The sequence below is a fragment of the Labrus mixtus genome, chromosome 9, assembly GCF_963584025.1.
Source record: "Labrus mixtus chromosome 9, fLabMix1.1, whole genome shotgun sequence".
Taxonomy (NCBI): Eukaryota; Metazoa; Chordata; class Actinopteri; order Labriformes; family Labridae; genus Labrus; species Labrus mixtus.
Genome location: NC_083620.1, coordinates 4,374,994 through 4,393,898, shown reverse-complemented (window position 1 = coordinate 4,393,898; position 18,905 = coordinate 4,374,994). Strand labels below are relative to the sequence as shown.

General features: G+C 39.8%; 1 protein-coding gene across 1 annotated transcript; it reads right to left on the bottom strand.

The window, feature by feature from the left end:
* Positions 1–2,006: 2,006 nt before the first annotated feature.
* On the bottom strand, positions 2,007–18,534 carry LOC132980098 (POU domain class 2-associating factor 1). The gene is made up of 5 exons (XM_061046025.1): positions 18,321–18,534; positions 12,352–12,479; positions 5,600–5,639; positions 5,208–5,500; positions 2,007–4,202 (listed from the first exon to the last, which is right to left on the bottom strand). Exons 1-5 carry the CDS (start codon positions 18,343–18,345, stop codon positions 3,783–3,785), a joined length of 906 nt encoding a protein of 301 aa, XP_060902008.1. The 5' UTR covers positions 18,346–18,534; the 3' UTR covers positions 2,007–3,782.
* Positions 18,535–18,905: the final 371 nt, after the last annotated feature.

The following is an 18,905-nucleotide window of genomic DNA, read 5'->3' as shown; positions in this document are numbered from 1 at the left end:
CAACATGGGGATATCTGTTTGTTTTCAGGACAACCCCTCTTACTACAACTGCGGGGGTTTCTGTCTTAGATATGTGTATGTCATAAACTCAAAGGACAACACAGGTCACAGATACAATCTCTTGTCCAGATGTCCCTGGGCAACTCTCTGGACACAGGGGCCCATTTGTTCACATTCCACTGTGGGGGATCCTGTCTTAGATTTAGGATTTCCGGGTAACTCAAAGAACATTACCGGTCTCAAATATAATTACTACAAACTGTCGTTTTGCACATTCTTAATAAGAAACGGAGCTGACCTAATTTAAAGATTAGCCTCCATACACTCATAATAAACAGAGAAATGAGCTATAGTGACCAAATCCACTTCTGAACTCTGTTTTAAATACACTCTCTCTAGTGCTCATTGAGGTTTTGTAGTTTTTGGCTTTTCCAGTCAGAGGTTGCTGCAACATTCAGACACAAATCATCACATTTCACAGGAATGTCTCAAAGGATGAATTGATGAATATGATGTGGGTTGGCCGTCTTGTTCATCCATACCACTTGGAGTCGAGCACAGACTGATGAAGATGATGATTACATCTGCCAGGCACGTCTCCCCCGTGGGTGTTGTGGGTGTTGTGGGTGTTGCGACACTGAAATGGAATTTCATCCCCCACACTTTTTACCAGTGGAGTCATTGATGAAAACCTATTGGTCAAGTAAGATTTATTAAGTGACAATTAAGCCAATCAGAGCTGTTTGGTTACAGTTGAAGCACGGTAAAGTTACGTGCATTTAATCCTCCTGTCACTCATCACTGGCTGAGTCAGAGCTAACAAATAGATACATCCACAACATGTAGCATCTTTCTGAAAGAGAGTTAGTCACCCAAACAAATGTTTTTAAGATAAATCCACCTCACAAAACAACGTTAGTGTAACATTTTCTCCTCTAGGTTGTTCTTTTAGCTGTATTTATTTACTCCCATAACTTCACGATGAATAAAAGTACATTTTGTATGAAGAAGAAATAAAGAGACTGAGGCATAAGGCAATAAGAAAAGCTAAATAAAAGCATCACAGTCAAGCATTCAGTTTTGAATCTGGTTTTTAGAGCTAACTGGGTTACTCACAATGGATGTTCATAAAGTTAGAGTCTAATTATCTTTTGTAACTTTGTCTTGTTGTATGATGTGTCAGCTAACATTAGTTATTGGACATTAAATGAAACAGAATGTGTTGATTTGCTAGAGGGTAGTAATATACTAGCATTTGAACACCCGCACTTTTAAAATCGCTGCTCCACCCCTGTCTGTCACTGCAGCTTCTCAAAAACATGCTGTTGGCCTTAACTTTACATATCACACACCAGTGTGAAACACACACACCATTGTTTTTTTCTAATACAATAGGGATAATAATAGGGTTGTAATTGCTGAATGGAACCCCGACAGGCAGAGCTTCATGTCGGGGTCTAGTCTCACCCTGAATGTGTTGCGCCATGATAACGGCCTGCCCGCCTATATTATCACTCTTATTACATGACTACCTGAAAATCAATCACTTGATGCAGTTCTTGATTTGGAAATGATTTCAGTGATATGAAAATGCTTAATTTCTCCGCTATACAAATAGTCCGTTGGGATCTAGAGTTAGAGCTGCACCCATAGCAACAGTAATCACTTCTTAAAACGAGCTAAGCTAGCTGTTATTACTCACATTTACAGAACATATCCACTGATGGTGAAGTGAGACAAGGTGAAAAGGTCCTTGTGAATCAGCACAGACCCCGACTCGTCACTGTCGGAGTCTGTAGACATTTTCTTTTACCTTCATCATCTTTGAACACCACTGTGTCCCTTCCCCCCTTCACTTCCTCTTGACCTTAATGTGCAATCATCCGTTTTTTAGATTTCTCTGTCATTACAAAAGTTCTCAACTTATTATTATTTGTCCTTTACATTTTTGCATATCCGAATAAGTAAAAACTTTTCAGGATTTAAATAAACTCTGAGTTTTTAAGTGGTTTTGATTCATATGTTTTGAGTGTTTATTTTGCAAACATTACTTTTTTTTATTTATGACAAAATGTGATACATATTTTCTGATAGAACTTTTCATTGACTCACACATCTTTTTGAATATCTGTACAGTATCTGAAGAAATTCTTAAACGATGACCTCACAATAAACTCAAACAAAAAAAGTATTGCAGGGTTCAAAGGGTTTATGACTTTGCATGTTCTCACCGGCATTAGTTGGCTTATTTAGAGAATGAAGGATGAACTTTGACACACATTGTTTCTTTTTTATAACAGAGCACAGTTATCTTTTTGTGCCACTCTTCCATTTCCATGAGGTCATGACACAAAAATACTGATGGTACAGCCATTTACAGTTAATCTGTCCCACCTGCTGCTTAACCAGGGGTCAGCTTGACAAGAGTTCAGCTCTTCCTCTGCTGTGTTACAAATCATCAGCCAGTAAAAGATACAAAAACATGATTCCCTGGACACGCAGAGATCGTCTGCCAGTTCTTTGGAACTGAGAGCATTAACAACATATTTTTTTGCTGAGGCAACTATCTCGAGGCTGTCAGGAGATGGACAGTCCATAAATGTAACTGCTTCCTCGAAAACCCCCGATATCTTTCAATTGTATACTTTAAACTGCATGCGACAACTGCCTATCATTGAAAAAAAAAAAACTTTTGGCCCAAACTTGGTACAGTAGATTGACTTCCATTGAAACAAATTTATTTTCATCTACTTAATGAAGGGGATTCTTAATTCTATTTCCCATGTCGTTATAGTGGAGCATACACATATCCAAAGTGGCATGTAAAGGGTTAATTTTTCAATTCATAATGTCCAAAATCAATTGAAAGCATTATAAAAATAAAAAAAGGAAAAAAATCCAGAGGAATAGATACAAAAAAGGTGTGACATATTTGGTCATAATAACAAGTAATTAGGGCACAAGGGTTAAAGGGGAGTTCTTGTGTTTTTAACCTGAGCCCTGTTTGTACAGACTGAATATGTTGAGGTTGGCTTCAAGTGAATTTTTTCAGGCAAATGTACTTTGTCAACTAAAACTACTTTTTGGTTTTTGGTTCAGATTGTTATTCAAAATATCCAACAAACATTACAGAAGGGATCCCTACAGACAATGACCTTTTTATAAGGTTAAATACTTAACAGCCATCATATCTCTTCCTTCAAAGGCTCCGATTTGAAAAACATCACTGGCTTGACAATACAAAACAAACCCCCTAGTCTCCAGGGCAACAGTTGAGCGGAAACTTCTGGATTCTGGCGGGTAAAATCAGGGATGTCACCCGTTGGTTTCTGAAGTTTTAAAAAAAAGTAACTACAGCTTGTACCAATAAACCAATGAGCTATTAATACCAAGTGTTGTTTGAACCAGGCTGTATGAATGTTTATTTCTGCTGTAAAAATTGACATTTTGAAATGGTTGTTAAAGGGGCTTTCAGGGCTTTTGTAGGCAGCATCAAGTGGACACTAGAGGAACTGCAGTTTTTCGAACCTCTGCATAGGCTTCACTGTTCACCACAGAAGGTGGTCACTTGAAAATTATATGTTTAAGCCACACCATGTGTGTCTGTAATGATGCAAAATCATCTGAAATATTAAAAGCATTAATGTTTGCCTTATGTACACATTAAACCACAAGTAAGAATTTAGCTAATTATTTGATCTTGGTGCTGTCACAATCAATTATAGGCGATAGCTACAAAATGAGGACACATACTTTCATGAGTGAAAAACAGTCAAATATTTTCAATTATCAGGAACAAAATATGCACTGCTGTATGAGTTTTTGTTCTCCTCTTCATCGTCATTCTTTTGCTCTTCTAGGAGTTTATCCAAAAGGCTCGGGGGTTCAGACCCCACATCTGGATCTTCATCGAGACACTGATCATGTGACTCAGGGTCCAGGGCCTCCGAATGCTGCGGGGGGTCCGGCACCTGCAGCTGAGGATCTACAACATGAGGGATCATGGTGGTCAGAGACATGGACATGGGCAGGTGGACAAGAGAAGAGCCAGGCAGCGCTGCATGGCCGGAGGCGTACTGGACCCCTGTGTTGGGCATGGTAGAGATGGTGGTGAGGGGCGGGGCCCAGGGCAGGTAGGTCAACCCAGAATCTTGGAGCTCAATCTGTGGGAGGGCAGCTGAAGCTGGAGCCATAGGTATGTTCTGAAACGAAAACAGATAGGACTTAAATGTTCCATCCATAGAAACATACCACCGACCGACCACAGAGAAAAACATTTTCCCAAAAACTGCAATGTTCTTTACAGCATAGTGTTTCTGTATATCAGCACACTATTGAAATGAATGGACATTTTCACGTGACTTAAAAACATGACAGAAATAGATTCTTTTGAAGTAGGTTTCCTACGCCATCCTTAGCTCTTTTCACAAATGAACTCACAAAAGATTGCAGTGCATGCTAACTTAGTAGTTACTTAAATGAGGCTGAGGTGCTGACTACTATTGTTCATTTCGGGGAGCTGTGAAAGTAAGTACCCTGTTCCTCACAGGGGCAGGTCAGGGGGGTGTCCAGGGGCCTGGGTCACCCTTGAAATCTGATTGGTCACCCCAGAATCTTAAAACATTATTGGCTATTTGTCTTGACAGAGGCAGGGCTTTTGTTAAAATCAACTCATTTGGCTGTGCTGCAACAGGCTGCTCGTTGCTTTACTTTGTATTTATAATGATAAAATATTCACAGGATTACATCATTTTATTTGAATATTTAAAGTTAGTAGTTTAAGTAGATATCTCCATTCTTTGTAACCTGTTATATTTGGCCTTCTGAACCAACTTTTTGACTTTCCATTTCACCTTGATATGGACTATTTCGTTCGCTAGCCAAGGTTGCTAGGGCTTGTGGGTGTAGGTAGCATTAAGCATTGCACTTCAATCAGGGCAAAGAACGCTGAACTCAGCCCACATATGATGCCTCACATATTACATCAGTGTCCAACTGATGAACTCCACTGTAACTTTAGTTTTAAAAACCTTATAATTAAAAAGATTCCATGAAGCTAAGGCTAAAAGTTAAGCCTGGTGTCCAACTTTTTTCTCTTTAAAAATGGGGCTTCGAGAGTTCATGAAGTGTTTCGTTTCATCACATCCTGTTGTTGGAAAAGAGATGGCGAGGGACTCCAGGGTTATCCAGGGTTGTTTCCTGCTCACCCCAAAGTTAGTGAGCATCGGTGTGTGTGTGTAGGTCAGCATGGTGTAGCTGGGACACAGAGTCTGCATGTACACATCGGCAGGGAGGGCAGGAGTGGAGGTGTAAGCGAAGCTCTGAGCTGCTGAGCGGTCCTGCTGGTTGAAGTCGGATGAAGTCCAGGGTGTAACAGCCGTCTGCAGGCTGGCGCTGCTGGTGGTCGTGGCAGAAGCTGCAGCTTTCCATCCCGCGAAAAGCTGCCCTGCATCACTGACGGCAGGCAACTCAGATGAAACAGTGTCAGAGGTGAAGACGCCTGGATTTTAAAGACATGCAAGGTTTTTTACTGGCGGGAATCAGTTTGTCAAATGTTTCTAGTAACACTCAGAGGTATCAGTCAGGAATTTACATTTACCTTGTGTGTACGATGACTGGTTGCTGTGTGAGACCACATCCTAATACAAAACACATTACGACAATGAAACAAAAGGATTGAGCATGTCAGTAATTTGCAGTAGAATCATAAACACACATCATGTTAATGTTTATATATAAATATTAAGTATTTACACTTGTACCGATCAAGTCCAGGTGTCAACAGCAGCTGAGTGGAGCTTATTACTAAAGTGTGTGTGTGTGTGTGTGTGTGTGTGTGTGTGTGTGTGTGTGTGTGTGTGTGTGAGCCCTAGGGATACACAAACATTTATTGGTGCATACAGTATGTCTCTGGTGAATTCAGCTTTCGGAAATGATTCGAGTTAACCTTGACTTGGAAAACTAGAAAATTAGAGGAATTTGATTGTATTATTGCAGCAAAGAGACAGTGTGTCATGCCTGCAATGTAATCTTTCACGACCAAGGCACCTGCACAAAATGCAAGTGAGAATCCTCCAGAGTTAGTCATTTGTCTAAAGATCGATTTTTGAGCTTTAAAGACTGTATAGAAATAGGACAGTGGATGAAGCAGGAAACCAGGGAGAGAGAGTGAGAGAGAGAGAGAGAGAGAGAGAGTGAGGAGTGACATGATTCATTTCAGGATGAAGTTACAGTAAAACTCTGTGCTGGGATGCATAGTGACATGGGCCAGGCTGGCGGTGCACACTTTTTAACACCTTTTCTCCCTCATTATTATAATAATAATTCTACCTTCAGAGAAAGCAATGGTTTTATTGTTTGGAGTGCTGGTTTGATTGAAAAGACTGACTCAATCAAAAACAAAAAAAGTGAGCAGCATGACTCCAGACAAACTGGTCACATACCCTGGGTCTGCGCTCAGGCTGAGAGCTCAACTTGGGTAAAGGTAGCTATCAGGTTTACACTATTGGTACTGAAAGAGCTACACAGCTGCACAGAAAGTGCAGGAAGTGGACTTTGCGGAACAAGATGGGAATCCTCACACAGGAAGACAGTTTAAACTTTGTTCCATCTAGGAGACCCTCAAAAACAGACTGCTTCTTTTATACCAGTGAGACTTAAATTCAGGATCTTATGGCACTGTTTAAAGATTGACTGTAAATGTAAAGGTATCTGTTAATCTGCCTCATTGTATCAAAACATGTCATGTTAAATGAAATGTAATCCATTTGAGGCCAGGGGCTACAGTTTGACACCAGTATTGATGCTTTCCACATAAACTTTGAAGGAATTATCTCTGTTACCTCTCTATGGGCTAAATGTGCACACCCTTAAGTCCACTGTGTAAAAACCACATACAGGAAATCCCTTTTGAAAGGTTTTTACGTGCTCAAAGGAGGAAATGTATTTGTGTATAAGGAGGAGTGCATGATCAGCAGCGTACAAAACACAATGTGTGGTGAGAGACGATCAGGAGAAATGACCGAGTATGCAGCGGGTGCCTCTACACACGAGAGCAGCGAGAAGCCGTGTCCTGCAGACAGGCTGCAGGGCACAATTAAAGGCAGCAGTACACGAGGAATAGAGTCAACGTGGGTGAGCCGAAACCACAGTTCCTCAAACAGCCACATGATGCTGAGCAAGTGAGCAAATCCTCATCAAAGAATATATAAAACATGTTTTAGACTAATCGATTCTGGTCTCTGAAGCTCATTTTAGAGTGTTTTATTTATTTATTTTTTTTACATAACTTTCCACTTTAAATTATAACAATGCTCAGACCAATAGTGTGGCTTGTTGTGCGTTTAATTGTATTTAAACAGATGATCCAATAACTTTTCTGTAAGTGAGATCTGTGTGTGAGAAGTTAGCACTAGTAAGCAGGTGTCTTTGTCCCTACAGCTTGTTAGCTTATCAGTGGTTGTCATACATTGATTTGTTTGTAGTGAGAATATCAGTTATTCTTAAAAACCTGGCTAGCTGCATGTCTGCTGTGTTGCACCAGCTTTTTAGCTTAATATGCAACGTATAGCGGACCTTTCACTTGATCAGTTTGACTTCTTTAGTTTGACAAATATACAACTAGGAGCTACCCACATAAAAATAGATTGTCATGTTTTGGAAATACAGCCAAAGAACTATTATCAACATTATAGCTTTGATAAGTTTGCATTTGCTAACCCCACTCTCCTCTCAAATGTCAATCTCTCATCCAAACATGGTCACTTCTAGCTCCACAAAAACGCAAAGCCTCAGAAAGCTTGTTGACGAACTCATTTCTAATGGTGCATTATTTGTACAGTCGGTGGTTCAGAGGCAGCAGAGCTGTCACATGCATGAATAACTGCAGAGACCCTGAGGAGCTGGTTAATGTTACAGAAGCTCTCTGTCATTTAGGCTTTTTGTCTTTATTTTGGAAAGGACAGTAGATAAAGAAATCGGGAGAGGGTTGGGAATTTAAATGTGGGTAAGGCTGAAAAAAGCCACAAGTCATATTTGATCCTGTACCGCCCACTTTTTGGAGTGCGGCCTAACTGCCAGGTAATCGGCGCCCCCCCTGTGAGGCCTATCAGCATTTATTCTATTCAAACCAACAGGTTTAAACTTGGTGTCTAAGTCAACTTCTCATATACAGTCTATGCCTCAAAGAAGTACAAGAAAACTCCCAGAGTGCTTTGCTCTCTGAGACAGAATTCCATGGAGCACAGCTCTTGTGCGGGGGAATAAGTCAACTTCTTGGCAAATATTGAAACATGTTGAAACCCTTTGAAATGCAAAAGTTTCAAGTAGATAGGAAAGAATATGTCATCGTATCTTTAAACATTTTATAAAATAATTGCTTTTCATGAATTGAAAAATGGCAGTAAAGTTATTTCCTCCTCACAAAACTTGAAATATGTGACATGACAGGTGGTAGCTCGGATATTTAGAAAAAAAACCCTGCGGCAGATTTTGTACATGTTCAGAGTTTTTTCTTTTCGAAACGTATCCCTTTTAATCCTACTGACTTGATTGAATAAAGGACAGCAAGTAACTTGTGCTGCCTGAGGCGGCAGAGAGTAGGTTTGGTCTTAATAATATCAACAAAGCTTTTCAACAATTGTGCTGCTAAAGTAAGTGTTGATGGGTGCGTTTAACTGTAGAGAGTGTGCACTGTTACAAGGAGCTGTTCAAACATAAGGATGCCGAAGCTCTCTGTTTAAACAATGATCCTTTGTGCTATATGTGAGCCTGCTGCACTTCACATCACAAGCTCAGTAAACCTGAAAAAATTAAGATTTGATTTAGTGCAAGAGAGTGTCTAACATTAAAAAACCCACATGCTCGCTACAAGTTGTAAAATATGTAAGCTCTGTGCTCCAAAACCTAAAGATCTTTTTGCAAGTCCAGAGCCATTATAAATATACAGTAATTCATAAAAAACAAGCAACATTTCACATCCTAAAGTTTGTAAAAGCAGAATTTATAACAAGTGCTTCCAGCTGTGAAACAGTTGCAATGTGATTATGTTTTAGCACCAAAATAACTTTGTTAGTTTAGGAATAAGATAAAGTTTTAGGTTTAAAGAATACCATCCTATACATGTTAGAAACTAAACTAACCTGAATGCATCACACAAGTCTTGCAAGACAAGGACCTACATGCCAAACCTAACACTGACATACATGACTTAGAAAGAAGTCGACTCTTTTAAAGAACACAACATAGCAACAACTGACTGGTTTCAAAAGGAGACTGCACTGGGTTCCCTTTTGTTTGCACGAACCATCTGATGCTGTAAACCAGACTTGTGATGTCCCCAAGGCTCCTTAAATCAAAGTCATTACAAAACAACAGGCGTTAGGATCTGAAGAGGACTCTGGAGTGGTACCCACAGCATCATGTGTCTGGAGGCTGACATAGCAGCTGTACTTGAGGAGTAAGGAGTTATAACAGTTTGGTTAAATAGAGGCCATGCAGATGATTTGTCCTGCTTAGTCAGATTTCTGAAATGTCTGTCTTCACCTTTCTTTTCTTTTTTCCAGAATTAAGCTAGTATGGCTCACAGAAAGTTTTCCTCAACAGATACATCTCTGACCAGAGCCTAGTGTTCAGCCTAGTGTGGAATGGTCAGAGGGAGGTCTGTGGATTATCCAGAGTAACAAAAAAATGTTTTATTTTCCATTTTGCATGTCCAAATTCATAATTCTTCTTGTTTTGCTAGTGCTTGTGACTTTTGTGCATGCAGAGCGCTCTGTGCTCTCATTGGTCAATGTCACTGATGTGACAGAACACATCGTAGAAGGCAGGAAGAAAATCAGACACGCTGAAACTTCTGGAAGTCCAAAGGCGTCCCAGTTGTGGTCCTGACTACCCAGGACAAAGCGATCGATTTACGAGGTCCCGGAACCCAACGTCTGCCATATCGCGCTGTAATCAGGCTTATAACATTTAGTCTGTTCTTGGCATAACCCGCGGCAGTAAAACCAAAACTAGCTGCATGATTTTATGTCTGGTGAGATGGAATAAAGCTTATTTAACACTTTGGCTGAAGTGACCCTCTCATAGCTACAGTTCATATCTGCACTGACAGTGATACTATAGCCTAAATTCATTCATTATTTCTCAGAACACAAGACGGGTCAGCCTTCTTAGAATTTTTGGTAATTCGCTTGCATTGTCGAGCGTTAAAGAGAAGCGTGACACCACTCCTATATTATCCAGAGTTATGAAACTAGCGCTCCGCCAGCTGCATTCAAAAGGTAGAACATTTGCCTTCCAGCATCCCTGAAGGTAACTCATGAGCCGGTGACATGATTTATGTTGTTTTATCTGAAGTGCAATAACAACAGGCTGAGCTGTACTCGGATACATGCAGTCACTTTTTTGTTTCCTGGACAGGCTGATAACTTCCACTGCGGTTGAGAGACAACCAGCAGAGTCTCTGGTGTCATCTCACAGAAAATGTCCACACAAACATTAAAACAACCACTTTCTGTCTTTAACACTCAACCTTGCTTTTGAGTAGAAAATACCAATAAGAGTAAAATCCATCTTTTAAGGGAAAGACGTACTTTGGAAAAATGTTGGATCATTCCTTAAAGATGGAAGGATGATTGGGATTTTATTGTGAATAATACAATTACAGTGAATGTACTTTAATTTTAGGTCTGCTTCCTTCGTACCTTCAGTCCTTCATCAGTCAGACGAGTACAGGGTCTTATAATCTTTGATCTCAGGACCTTTTCTTACTGTCTGTTCCAAAAGTCAGAACTGAACTGGGGAAAAAGGCCTTTAAGTTTGCTGCTCCCTTTAAACTTAATGAACTTCTCTCGTTGGATGCTTTTAAGAGGAAGTTAAATGACTTGGAGGCGGACACATCTGGCTGTAGATGTTCTTCCTGATGTGTTTGTGGATGATTTTTGACAAACATTTTGTGTCTTTTAATGTCTAATGTATTTTGTATTTGAAAGATTGGCTGCTTGTTGTCCATGTGAAACTCTGTTCATGTTTTGATGCCTGTCTTGAAAAAGAGATTTTTAATCTCAATGAGTTTCTTTCCTGGTTAAATAAAGGTTAAATAAATAAAAAAAATGTTAAACCTCTAGATGTAAGGCGAGGGGAACACTTAAAGACCCCAAAGTCGAGAAGAGAACTTTTGTCTGGTCATACTGTCTGAGGTAAGCAGAGAAAATGATGACCACTTTGTGAAGCTCTGTCCACAGTTTGTGTGTCAGCACGTGCTGTGTGTCTCCTCTCCAGCTCTGGTAGGCGTTAATAAATAGCAAGTGGGAGGGCTCTTTGGCAAAGCTGCATGTTATTTTGCATAGGGCTGTGTGCCCAGGCCTGGAGCCATGTGCGAAATGGCTGTAACTGTCATGGAAAAACACCTGGATTATATAAAGAGAAAATCCCCCTCTTGGCTCTGGGATAGGCCCTGGGCCCCGACTGTTCACATCCTGATGGCCCCACAGAAGCCTTCTCTTTCAGCTCCTCAAAATGTCATCTATAATTTGCTGAATAATTTTATAGTTGGCAAGAGGACTCCCAACAGAACAGGCCTGATCTGTCGCGCTGCAGCTATTTGCAGATGTTAAAAAACAATGAGTAAGGTCTTTTACCTCCTTTTTGTAAAGTGTCTCGAGATAACACTTATGAGTTGAAGCTATACAAATAAAAATTGATTGATTGATTGAGAGTGCATGTGGAGGTTCAGTCGTGTGTGTGTGTGTGTTTTTCTTTTTGATCTCTGCAGACACCTCCCTGCTGCAGAAATCATAAAGATCCTCGACTCCGTTCTTCCACACCACAGATCTGATGAGTGACGAACGTCATGCCTGCAGTCTTGTGCTGATAAATCATTTGGGCACGATGTTTTCGTCATGGAAACCGTTTTCCCCCCCTTTCTTTCAGAAGAAATCATTTTCTCCTTTGCTCTACTTGAATATTTTTCTGCAGACTCTAACCTTAGGTGTACTTTTGGAATTTTTAAATCTCACAAAGTGTTAGTTTGTAATGTTTTATTAGTCAGACAACAAAATAATCCTGATCAATCATTGCTCCAAACTGCAACTCCTGCTATAAGAAATCCTCCACTTCTTGTGTATTTAATGACTAATGCTGCTGTGATAAAGGCAAGGGAAGAATGTGGTCAGTTTTTGCAAAGTTCTTTGGAACACAAATTTCCTTGGAAACTGTCGAGGGCCAACGTCTATTTCAACATTTGTTGAATTTGTTTTTGTTATGGCACCAATGTGTCTGTTTGTAAATGGTTGCAATGTGCAACTGTTGACAAAATGTGTCATGTAACTGTCATGTGTCATGTATCCTCACCACAGTGGGGGGCGCTGTCTTGGTGCTGTGCGGCTCCAGACTCCTCTTCCTCCTCAGCAGCTCTTTGACCGGGTCTTTGACTCGAACTCCCTGGTACGGCCTGGACCGGGCCAGTGCTGCTGGAGGCGCTGGAGAAATCAAAAACAGTGTTATAGTGAGAGAGAGAGAGAGAGAGAGAGAGAGAGAGAGAGAGAGAGAGAGGGAGAGAGAGAGACAGACAGAGAGAGAGAGAATGTGTGTTAAAGAGAGAGAAACAGAGAGAGAGAGAGAGAGAGAGAGAGAATGTGTGTTAAAGAGGGAGAAACAGAGAAAGAGAGAGAGAGAGAGAGAATGTGTGTTAAAGAGGGAGAAACAGAGAAAGAGAGAGAGAGAGAGAGAGGGGGAGACAGAAAAAGAGAGAGAGAGAGGGGGGACATAAAGAGAGAGAGAGAGAGTGAGAGAGAGGGGGAGACAGAAAGAGAGAGAGGCGAGAAAGAGAGAGAGAGAGAGAGAGTGAGAGAATGTGTGTTAAAGAGGGAGAAAGAGAGAGAGAGAGAGGCAAACCTTTCTTCATTTTCCTTGAAATGTCGGGAAAGCATTTTCTCTGATGGACATGATGAGTTCAGAGAGTTCATGAACAGAGGCTCACAATGATCTCTAGTTCATAATAATGATAATAACTTTGTAATTTATAAACATGTATAATCATTAATACAGTCATGTGTTCTGACTGTGAACTGATACTAATAGGAGAAAGGACTGTAAAACTATCTTTTTAATTTGTATTTGTGTGGTAGCACTTTATATAAATGAGTATGTATTCCCCTCTAATAAGTTGTTTTTAGCACCGCATGCAGTAACGATGTGTTAAAGTGACAATGAGCAAAAGTAGTGCATAAGTGTGATGTGCAATCATATATGTTCAGAATGTTTATGTGCAATAATAGAAGTACAAAACTCTCAAGAAAAGAACGTGGATATTTTTTTAATAGTTTTTTACACTGTTTCCTTAATTAAATGTATTTTTCAAAAATTGTATTTTTTGTGCATATTTTTTTTGCAATTTTATCCATTTTGTTTCTCTTTTAGCGTCTGTAATACGAGTACATAACATTGATTCTAGAGAAAATGCACACTCATTCTAAAGACCCTATACTGTACCTGTACATGTGCAGAAACAACAAAACAACAATTATATTCTGTTCTATGCAGTGTAAATACTATTTAAATTTATTTTAAAATACATTTAAAATCATTATTGTGCATTCATTTGAAAACTGTGATATGTGCAAGGAAAATCTAATTCGAGTTACCAGGATACAATTGCAAAACTTTTGTTATTCTGCAAAATGTGTTTATCATGAGCGTGTAGTCAGGCAGCAACCGAGCCCACCCCAATTATTCAATATTTTCACTAATTATAACATGTTGTTTCAATGTCCTGGCACAGAAATGGTCTCCCAGCAAGTCCGAGTGTTAACAACAAGTGACTTCCTGCAAGTATGAGCATGAGGGGAAATCTGATCTGACAGAGAGGACCTTTTCTGCATGCACGTAAAGCAGCAGTACTGTACATGTGAAGCTGCAGCCGGTGCCTGCGGTGCAGAACGACCTGAGGCTGCAAAGTCAAAAGTCTCAGTATCACCTGAGTCCCGTCAAAGAAGTTCAAAACAGCATGCACACTCACTTCTTCAGGCCGATGACTATCAGTGGTTAAACAAACACACAGTCTCATTAACATGCCAGTTATCAGCTCTGACTTGACTTGGAAAAACTCAAGAGGTCATGGATAATGTCTCAGTCAAATCAAACTCTCGTCCTCATGCCAAACATGTAAACATCAATCTTAAAGTGACAGATTATATAAAAATGGAGGTCAAGAGTTCAGTAGAGTGATAGCGCTCTGCTTATCCATCTGCTGAGAACTATGAAACCCTCTGGCATTCGGATTCCTCTGATGTTGAGCTGTGAAGCAGCACAAGGTTTTTTCTTGGAAACATTTTATCGATCTTGCCCTCTTAGTCCAAATCCCCAAAATCAGACTGGTGCACATAATTGTTTGTTTATCTGGGTCCTGGTGTTGGGTGAAGTCAATGGTGAATAACCTCTGACTACAGGAGCAGATATAAGCACAACTTAATGCAACCAGCCATGAAATGACTCATTACTTGCATTGGACAACATCCATAACAGAAACTACATTTGAAGCCAATGTTTCATTGCAGGCTGTCGGAGAGGAAGGACATCTGAAGATATTTAGGAAAAAAATAAACACTTTTTTTTGGTTATCTTTCAAAAGGAACACATTAAGGTCCCATATTAAAATCTCCATCCATACAGAGGAATCACATGTGTTTATTTCTGTCAATCATTTTATCATATTCCACTGAACCAGGAGGAGCTCTGCCACTTTCTCCACAATAACTGTTCCTCCCAGCATCAGTCTGCCATTAAAAAAAACACACTGACCTGGAGAGGAGGAGGTCTGTCCACACTGCTGCTGTCCCTACCCTCCACTTAACCTCTGCTGTGAGCTGAGGGTGTCTTGACAGTACGTCGTCCAGTTCACTATCTGCATCTGATAGATCTGTTCATAAAGGTCAGACAGTGTCCCTCTACAGACTAATAAGGTCTCTGATGCTTAACAGAAACAGGGACTGGAAGCAGATGAGCGTTTGATAAGCGTCCCCTCCCTCAGGCAGGGGTCCAACAACAGGAGGTTTAAAATCCTAAAGGAGTCAACAATCTGTTTTTTACCATGCACATGAAGACACAGTTCACAGATATGCTTTATTCAGATCCCGAACATGCACAACGCAATAATGGATAGATAAATCTATTGAAAGAAAAGGCATCACCAGCTACTGTGACTGCTGTGTCAGTCTTTATTCTGGCAACTGATGGTGCAATCACACTATGCAATATGCATTGTGTCCGAGCACGTTTGACCCCCAAGGTCCAATTAATTGACTTGTGCGAGTTGGCTGTATTGTGCAAAGTACAATTTCTTGGTCCTGGCACGGTTGGAAGAGGCTTGCTATAATCGATCCCCGTCTTGCATAATCGAGAAATCCAGGATTGTAGGAGGGCTGTATCTGACCAAAACCAATGAAGATAAGTCACAAAGTCATGTTCTCCGGGTCGTTCTAAATTGTTGTGCAGCCAAAGGCTTCCACATCCAGTTGAGATAGTTATGTTTGTTAACATGGCAATAGTGGCGATTTTAGAGTCTGTTGGGGCCCTAGGCAAAAACCAATTGGGGGCCCCTCCAACCTGCATTCTTAACCACCAGGTCTACCAGTGTCCCGATGCTTACTCCTCTTCCTCTTATTTCCTGTTTCTTTTTTCTCTCTTGTATAGACGGATAATTCCTCTTCATTTTTCTTTGTTGACTTTCATTACCGAACTCTGGTTTTCACAGGGCAACGAGAGTGAGCGCTGTCAGATAGTGGCCCTGTTAGGGAGGTTTCCTGCTGTCATTGAAAAATGTTCACATTTTGGGCCATTGCTTTGGTTTAAGTATATAAGTCATAAGGGGGCCCCTTACTCGTCTGGGGGGCCCAAGCAGTTGCCTTCCTTTGCCTGTTGACAAGCAGCGCCTCAGCATGGCAGGTTTGATGTTAATGCACATTTTGGCTTTTTGCAGCACTTTCTTTTTCATTTGCAATGCGTGTTACATTCGATGTCTTATAGTTTGGACTTTTGCACCCTTTTGCTTTTTAATTTGCATCGTTTCTGACTGCGTTGCACGTTTTTCTTGACGTAAATTGTTTTGGCAGTTGTGGAGAGTTTGACCTCGATTTACATCCTACATTCAAGATATGGAAGAGCAGCTCTAGTGTTGCAGCAGGTAGGGAAGGTTGTCACACGGCAAACAGTTAAAAGAAAAAAAAAGATTTATAAAGACTCCTGGCAAAGATGTGGAGTGTGAGGAGTGTGCAGCAAACAGGGGTGTGGTGCACATCACTAAGAGTGATTTATAACAGCAGTAGAGCAGCCTTTAAATTAGTTCAGTTCCTCCTTTTTGTTGTTGTAATTATTTACTCTGATAAGCAGATCTATATCTATTATTTCTAGGGTCTGGGGCAATGTGTTGAGAATAAAAAAATGACTATTTCAGGGGTATAAGATAAGTCTAGAATTTCTGCCTCACATTGTCTCATTATATGAGGAAACTGTTTGTTTCTTTATTGTGCTCCGTGCAAAACACCAGGAAATGAATGGTGTAAAAGAACAAAAAAAAAACAAGCTACAATCTAGATCTTTGAACTGAAACTCAAATGAGCTGCAGATGTTGTTAAAAGCAATCACACATGAGCACACACACAGACAGACAATCAGCATCGACCAACAGAAAAGAGGAAGCAGTCCAGCTGTGCAGTGTTTTACTGTGGTGCAGGCCTCAAACCATTTTGCATATCAAGATTATGGCCAAATCGTAACATTCAGCCAACTATCAAATGATCACCTTCCTCTTTCCGAAAGAGTCAACAGCTTTGGTAAAGTTTCTGACAAATATTCAAACGGGAAAAGTTTTGGAATATTTATATGGAAGTTTTGGAAGAAAATAAAAACCTCCACTCCTGACATGTAAACATTTTGTGGATTAAATCAAGTAAGCTCTGGTCATGTGCAGCTTTTAGTTTTAAATTTATCAAATGAATTGTGAGGAATAAAAACACAACCCAGTTTACAGCTGACATTCAAACAACAATCTTTTATTCAAGGCCAATAACCCTTTAATGCAGTATTCAAATGCTATTTCATCTAAACTGATATTTCATTTGAACTTAAATTGAACATTTATTCAACTGTTTCACTTTAAGTTTTCTCAAATTCTTTAAATATTATTCAATATTTTTTGTTGTCTGTTGTGCATTTTAAACTGATCTTGTTTTGTCGCACACTTAAAAGAAGAAATGTCACACTTGAGCACCAGTTCAACCAAAACAAACAGCTCCTCTAACCTCTCTACATTCCCTGAATTAGAAAGCGCCATAATTAAACACCGTTAAGTACAAGCGGCAGAAAAAAATGTCTTTTGATCAAGCTGCAATTTCCTGTGGCCTTCGTTGTTGTGTTAGCAGGCTAATGTTAGCACACATTGGTTAGCTCATAGCTACATATTGCACATTGGCACAGAATGACCGTGATCTAAAGATCAGAAGAATATAAAAGCCCTATACTAGCTCAAGTCCATTTACCATTAACATTTACCAGAGAGGTCAAAACAGCCAGTACAATCATAGGGAAACCACAGATGTCACTTTGTGAACGGCATATACAGAACAAAAAAAAGAAAACACTCGACATGACAAGTGACCCCCCTCATCTATTACACGTTTGAAGTTGCTCCATCAGGTCGACGCTTCAGACCGCCAAGAGTCAGAAAAAAATGTTCATAATAAATCATTTATTCGTATGTAGAAAAAAAACAAACATCTTGGCCCCCGACAAGATCCTTTAACTGCACAATGGTTTATGAAATGACAGTCTTTAAAAGCTCTAACTATATGAAATGTCTGTTTTTAAAACAACTTTATTACTTAACTAAATACTGTTTTTACAAAAAAAAAGTGGACGCTGATGTTGTCGAGGACTCTGAGCGCTCTTCTGATCTGTTGCTGAACTGAAATGTTTGTTTGTCATCATGTTCTTGTTTTTGTTCTTATGAAGCTAAATACAATTTTCCACACTGTGGATAAATAATGTTCTGTTCTTCTTTTCTTCTATTCTATTCTACTGATCATACTTTTGTTTTCATATTGTGTTTCTTTCCTCCCCAAGCTAACAAAAAGATAATAAAATAAATAAAAATAAGTATTGTTCATTTCAAACCTCTCTGCAGCTCCTTTCCTCCGAGCAAATTCAAAGTACGATTTGAATCAATCGTTTCACTTCTGACAACATATTTCTGCGTTATGTAAGCAAATCCCACTTGATTTTAGAGTTAAGCTGCTTCATGTAAATAAAAGATGTGTCCTACTTACATTTCTCCCAGTGCATATTTCTCATTTGGATTGTTTCCTATAGTCAAAGTAAGCCAAATCAAAGTGGCGGGTTGACTGACGTTCTTTATAAGGGTCTGAAGTCAGTTAAATATCCCCTTGAGATGTGACAGCTTCTGGAACCACAATCTCCCTCCTGCAGCTAGTTTCACTGCTTGAGCTGAATCATAACTATGAGAGATAAAAGGCATGAAGAAGAGAAACTATTAATGTGTTAGTAACAGCAAGAAGAACTACAGAGGCAGGAACTACAAGAAGAATCTTATTCTTTATAACATAGAGAATAATATACAATTCAATTAGAATACCAATCATGCAAAACAGGTTTTCTGTAGCCAATTGAGACAGAATGACGTTTGTTAAATCCTCTGAGTGAAATTAGATGTTTGACTTTGTGACTTGATTTCAACTATACAAGCTCACTCTTTGGGAAACACAAGGGAAAAGCTCATTCACTGACAAGCTGTTTTCTAAATGCTATTAAATAAATAAAAAAAAGAAGAAGAAAGCATTAGTTTAAGGCAGTGGTTCTCAACAGGAGGGCCGGGACCCAAAAGTGGGTCGTGG